Source organism: Podarcis liolepis (assembly GCF_965112155.1).
Source record: "Podarcis liolepis genome assembly, chromosome: 7".
Taxonomy (NCBI): Eukaryota; Metazoa; Chordata; class Lepidosauria; order Squamata; family Lacertidae; genus Podarcis; species Podarcis liolepis.
The window spans coordinates 83,766,376-83,772,384 of NC_139561.1; the positions used below are offsets into that span (position 1 = coordinate 83,766,376).

At 50.3% G+C, this 6,009-nt stretch overlaps 2 protein-coding genes across 2 annotated transcripts in view; both read right to left on the reverse strand.

Moving 5' to 3' along the window:
* Nucleotides 1-750, reverse strand: part of LIPE (lipase E, hormone sensitive type) — a 120,069-nt gene extending 119,319 nt beyond the window's left edge. Inside the window, exon 1 of the mRNA XM_083515805.1 lies at nucleotides 745-750. The gene's annotated coding sequence lies outside the window, so the exon portion shown is untranslated. The remainder of the gene's footprint in view (nucleotides 1-744) is intronic.
* The window catches only part of LOC310712591 (cell adhesion molecule CEACAM5-like), a 51,216-nt gene extending 48,109 nt beyond the window's left edge, over nucleotides 1-3,107 (reverse strand). The window contains exons 1-2 of the mRNA XM_083515792.1: nucleotides 2,746-3,107; nucleotides 40-411 (exon numbers count right to left, since the gene is read on the reverse strand). Of these exons, the coding sequence (XP_083371918.1) occupies nucleotides 40-411; nucleotides 2,746-2,812 (439 nt within the window). The 5' untranslated portion in view covers nucleotides 2,813-3,107. The remainder of the gene's footprint in view (nucleotides 1-39; nucleotides 412-2,745) is intronic.
* Nucleotides 3,108-6,009: the final 2,902 nt, after the last annotated feature.

The following is a 6,009-nucleotide window of genomic DNA, read 5'->3' on the forward strand; positions in this document are numbered from 1 at the left end:
ATAAGAAGTAAGAATGACTGGAGAGCAAGGTAATCATACCTGAAACAGTGATGTTTGTAGCCCCTGTGCTGGTAACATCAAGACCTTCTGGTATAAGCGAATAGGTTCCAGAGTCATCTGGCTTTAAACCTGTGATGTAAAGGGAGCAATCTGGCTTCCCAGTCTCCCTGCCAGTGTAGGCAGGTCCATTTTTCTGACCACTAACTGGAGCTAGGAAATATGTAAAAATAATGTTTCCTCCTTCAACCGCCCCTCGGTACCATTTGCAGCTACTAAGAATCTTCAGATCAAGACCTTCTGGTGTTAAGGTGACACTATCTCCTTCTTTCAGCACTTCTGGAACAACTCTGATACTTATTCCAGTTGTCTCCTGGGCTTGAGGAAACAGGAAACAGGAACTCAGGACGGAGGCTAAAGGGTGGAGAAGAAAAGAAGGAAACTTAACTGCAAGCAAAAGACCTGTTCTAGGCAAAAAGAACAGATATCAGCACGTGTAGTAATCGTATTCCAAAAGGCTGTCAAGTAATGAAGAAATAGTTTAACACTATTTCAAAGAGACTTCAACCCAAAGGAGTGCTGATATAATTACAATGCCCACACTAATGAGCATATAAACAAAAGTGAAAGAAAATAAACAATGATCTTTTTTTTTTAATGGAGATCATTAAGTCAACTGTCATACCCCACCTGCGTTCTGAAATGGTATGGTCAAAAAACAGGTATCCCATCTGAGGTCTCCACCATCTGGAGTTGCCTGCCTGGGGATTCTTGGATCTGGACTGCTTTCACACACTAGCAACACATCCTGTAGAATTCTATCTGTTATATTTTATCTGCACAATCAGAATGAACTTCAGGAACCAAAAGGTCGTATTGAAAAATATGACTTTCGAGTTGTCTGGCCCCAAAATGGCAACTAGGCCTTCCGCTTTGGCACCTTGGTTTAAGGAGCCATTTGGCGCCTAACATATATCTGAGTTTCTAACAGTGCCTCTTTTCCTCAGCCATACAAGTATTCCATAAACCTCAGAATTATCAGCAAACTGTGCATAGAACCTTTGCCTTCCTTTTATCTCTCTCACTTTCCATCTCATTCCTGCCATGGGGATGGGAATTTCCATTGGAATTGGTTTGGATCTATGGGCAGGAAAGTCCCAATCAGATGTCACCCAACAGCATGGGTAGGCAAACTAAGGCCCAGGGGCCGGATCCAGCCCAATCGCCTTCTCAATCCGGCCCGTGGATGGTCCAGGAATCAGCGTGTTTTTACACGAGTAGAATGTGTGCTTTTATTTAAAATGCATCTCTGGGTTATTTGTGGGGCATAGGAATTCGTTCATTTTTTTTTCCTTTTCAAAATATAGTCTGGCCCTCCATAAAGTCTGAAGGACAGTGGACTGGCCCCCTGCTGAAAAAGTTTGCTGACCCCTGCCCAACAGCAACCTCAAAGAAGGATGAGCTCGACAAGGATTGCAGCTCAGGAGAAAGGGGTTCTTTTTTAAACCCTGCTCCCCCCCCCCACCTCGCGGGACTATTTCCTTAAATGAACACTACACTCCAAAAGCTGCCATTAGTCCTCGAGGGGGAAAAGACACCACTGACCCAAAATCATGTCCATTAACACCTGCAGTGGCAGGCAATTTTGGTCACATGGGTGTGTTTGAGTGAAGAGAATTAAGCTTTTTGTTGTTCTCCACCAAATGCTGCCACCTGGTCCAGACCATTTTGCCCTGGTCCATTTTGCCTCCACTCCCCATGAAAGCTTTTAAAAGCTGTTGGGAGATCTACAATGTAAACATTTACATGTCTACACAGAAGTAAGCCCCACTGAGTTTAGTAGGACTTACTCCCAGATAAGTGGGCATAAGATTGCAACCCTAATCACTGATCTCCCATGTAACTTGACCCTATGGAGAGGGATTGACGAGGTTCTAGGTGCTAAAAGATCCCTTGATTTGGGTTAGGGAACCCATAAAACCTAAGAACATAAGGACAGCCTGGCTTCTGGATCAGGACTCTTCTAATCCAGTATTCTGGTCCCACAGCGGCGACCAGATGCCTCTGTGAAGCCCACAAACTGGTCATGAGTACAACCACCCTCTCCTGCTCCACTTCCCCAGGGACTGGAATTCAGGGACTGTATTCAACACCAGAGGTAATCTATAACCTGCCTGCCTAGCAGCTATTGGTAGCTTCCTGTTCCACGAAATTGCCTCAACCCTGCAAAAGTATTCAAAAGTTTTTAAAAAGTGGACGCCTAGGAGATTCTCAGGAAGAGGTGCGCAATTCAGGCGCAATTTGCCATGAGCGTGGACCTATGGCGCTAAGGGGCACCGAAGCCAAAATCAAGAGTGAGGCATTGAATAGTCACTAAACATCTGATCACCCCATGGATCTTGCTTTAATAAAAGCGATAAACACAGTAATCATATGAGCTAGAATCGTGCAATCATCCCCTGGGTAGCTCAGTTGGTAGAGCACAAAACTCTTAATCTCAGGGTTGTGGGATTGAGCCCCACACAGAGGCTTGGACTAGATGACCCTCGGGATCCGTTCCAACTTTGGGACCACGAGGGTCGTCTAGCCCAACCCTCTGCAAATGCAGGGATCTCAACGCAGAATCATAGTTGTTGGGGCAGGCAAGCGGGGCCAGAAAGAGAAGCCCCATTCCTCCCCACCCCGTTCCTTTAAGACCTCCCCAAACAAATCTGTGTGGCTCTCTTTTAGGGTCCCGATCCGCCTCACCTGCTAGGAACGCCGTGTGCCAGGAGCACCTCCATCCGGGGGGTCTCCACGCCTCGTGCCTGCCCATGGCGGGGCTTCGCTTCGCGGTGGGAGGGGGCCCCTTCGCTTCCAGCTGCTCACCAGCGCCCGGCCACAGATCTCTGGGTTCTGATCTGCCCGCCTGGAGATCCGGCAGCCTAGAGGCGACCCTGCCCTGCCCTACCCTGCCTCGCTCGTCCCGCCCTCGGGGGCCGGGCTTGTACCCCGTCTACGCGCTCCAGCCCGCCGCGTCCTCGGCCAGGTAGCGGGATTCGCAGGAAAGGCGCGGCCGTCGGAGGCGGGGAGAAGAGGACTCTGCCCACAACCAGCCAGCGGCCACTGAAGCCTCGATCGGCCCCGCCTTGCCGAGCAGACACTTCCCGTTAGGGGAGCAGGAGGAGGAGGAGGAAGAGCCAGGGCGCGCCCGTCCCGCCACGTCTGGGAAGCGCAATAGAGAGCCCAGGGCGCCCGCCCGGAAAGGCAGGGCGAATTTCGGGCAGAAACGTGGCACGGGAGGAAAAGGGGGTCGCCAACCTTTGGGGAACCGTGGGAGCATTCACAAGCCTGGGAAACTTTCCCGGCCACACGGCGGAACCGCGCTTGCACCGCTCGGTGCTTGTTGCGCAATTACGCACACGAGAACCGCACTCACAAACCCACACTTCCAAACCCAAAGCAGTGGCGGACCTACATTTTGGGAGCCCTGAAGCTTGAACTGTCATGGGAGGCCCTTCGCAGCCAGCAACGAGCTCTGGGTAGCTCAGTCGGTAGAGCATGAGACACTTAATCTCAAGGTCATGGGTTCGAGCCCATTTTGGGGAAAAGATCTCTGCATTGCAAGGAGTTGGACTGGCTTAACCCTCGTGATCTCTTCCAACGCTACAGTTGTATGATTCTTCAAGGGGGTTGTTCCCCTACAGATCAACACACCTTTACAACATCTGTGCTACTGACTCTCAAGCTTTGGGATTCTTGAAATATATTCAACACAAGATTAACCAATTAGAGTTATGTGACTCAAATCGGGTCTTCTCAACACAAAAAAATTAATCAAAAGTTGCTTATGGGCCCTGAAACCTAAGCTTTATTAGTTTCATAGTAGATCCACACTGCCCCAAGGTTTGAAAAAAGAGTGTTGTAACTTTTGTCCAAGCTATTTTTTGTAAACAAATTATTTACTTTTTTTGTGTGGTGATCCTTCTGGAGATTGTTGCTGGGGAGAGGATTCTTGCTTCTTTCAAACCTGATTTGTGCCTGTGGAGGAATGGGGGCAGTAAGACCCTGTGGGCACCAGGGCAGGGCTCTGCAGGCGCACCCAGCAGTGCCCTGCCATTGCCAACACTGACAGAGCAGTGGCTGAAGACATTTTTGGTGCCTGAGATGGAAAATCCTAATTATAACACGTGCACAGGCACAAATCCCTTTGGATGTTGGCTGCCTGCAGAGCTGGCCCCAGTGGCGTAGCGTGGGGGGTGCAAGGGGGGCAGGCCGCACCGGGCGCAACATCTGGGGGGGGGTGCGCTCGCTGCCTCCGGAGTCGCCAAAGAGCCTCGGGCGCAGGCTGTAGCGGAGCCGCATGTCTCGCGGAACCGACGAGCTATGCGCGCGTCCGGGCTGAAGGCGTCCGGCAGGCAGCGGCTCTCAGCGCTCGCCGCGGAGGACGCGCCAGGCAGCCCCTCTTCACAGCCCCGCCTCCGCCGCTGCTGCTGCAGCTGCTGGGCCGTTGCATTTTCCTCGCCTCTCTGCCCCCCTCCTCCTCCGGGCAAGCGGCGTCGTTTGGGCGGCAGCGCCAGCGGCAACTCGCAGGTTAGGGGTTGGGGGGGCGCAAATTACTTGCCTTGCCCCGGGTGCTGACAACTCACGCTACGCCGCTGGCTGGCCCAAGACATTTTGCTGCCTGAGACAAAGGATAACATTCCTCCCCACCTCATTTCTTGAAGATGACTGGGATGGCAACCAAAGTTGGTGATGGGACAAGATTAGGGTTTGGGCCTCCAAAGACGCCCCAGGGAAAAACCCCTCTCCAAATTGCAAAAAACAAAAACAAAACAACTGTTGGGATACCAAATTAATTTCTGCACACATTGTGAAAACAACTGAACCGATTAGGTACTAATTGCATCTCGTGAAATGCATTTAAATGCCCCATCATTTGAGGAGGTATTTAGTGATGACAACGCCTCTTGATTCAGGCAACACAGTTAAAATGGTTTCCTGAGCACTTAATGTGCGTTCAGTATTAATGGAGAAGCACCAGCGCCCATTAAGCATTCTCGCAATATACTTCATCAAAACACAGCCTTGCAAATCAACAGCCCACAAGCTGAGTCTGTTGCTGGCTGTGGTGGTGTTATATATCACATCCCACACTTCCTCCAAGGAGCTTCGGACGGTGGGCCTGGAATTACTCCATCTTATCCCTACGACAACCCTGTGTGATAAATTAGGCTGAGATAGGAATATTTGCTGGAGACCACCCACTGACTTTCAAAACCGAGATTGGATGTTTTCTATCAACTCCCCAACACCCTGTCTTTTTATTTATATGGGATTCTGTGTCCCTCTAGCGGCTGTTCAGGAAATGGCAGTCTCTTCTTCAAGAGGACTTTCCCTCTCAGTGGGGCAGCAACAGTCTCTCATCTCCTTGGAGACTTAACTTTTCATAGAGAAAATTAAGCTCAGCTCCTTTATGGTTTTCCCAGTAGCGATGTATGGAAGTGAGAGCTGGACCATGAAGAAGGCTGATCACCGAAGAATTGATGCTTTTGAACTATGGCACTGGAGGAGACTCTTGAGAGTCCCATGGACTGCAAGAAGATCCAACCACTCCATTCTGAAGGAAATCAGCCGAGTGCTCACTGGAAGAACAGATCCTGAAGCTGAGGCTCCAATACTCTGGCCACCTCATGAGAAAAGAAGACTACCTGGAAAACGCCCTGATGTTGGGAAAGATGGAGGGCACAAGGAGAAGGGGACGACAGAGGACAAGATGGTTGGATAGTGTTCTCGAAGCTACCAGCATGAGTTTGACCAAACTGCGGGAGGCAGTGGAAGACAGGAGTGCCTGGCATGCTCTGGTCCATGGGGTCACGAAGAGTCGGACATGACTAAACGACTAAACAACAACAACAACAACCTTTAACAGGAACTTTTGGGATATCATTTAGTTTGCCCCTGACTGCCAACCTCAAAGGCAGGAACTTGGTCCAGTGCCTTAGCCAGTGGAACAGGAGTCTGACTCTGGTC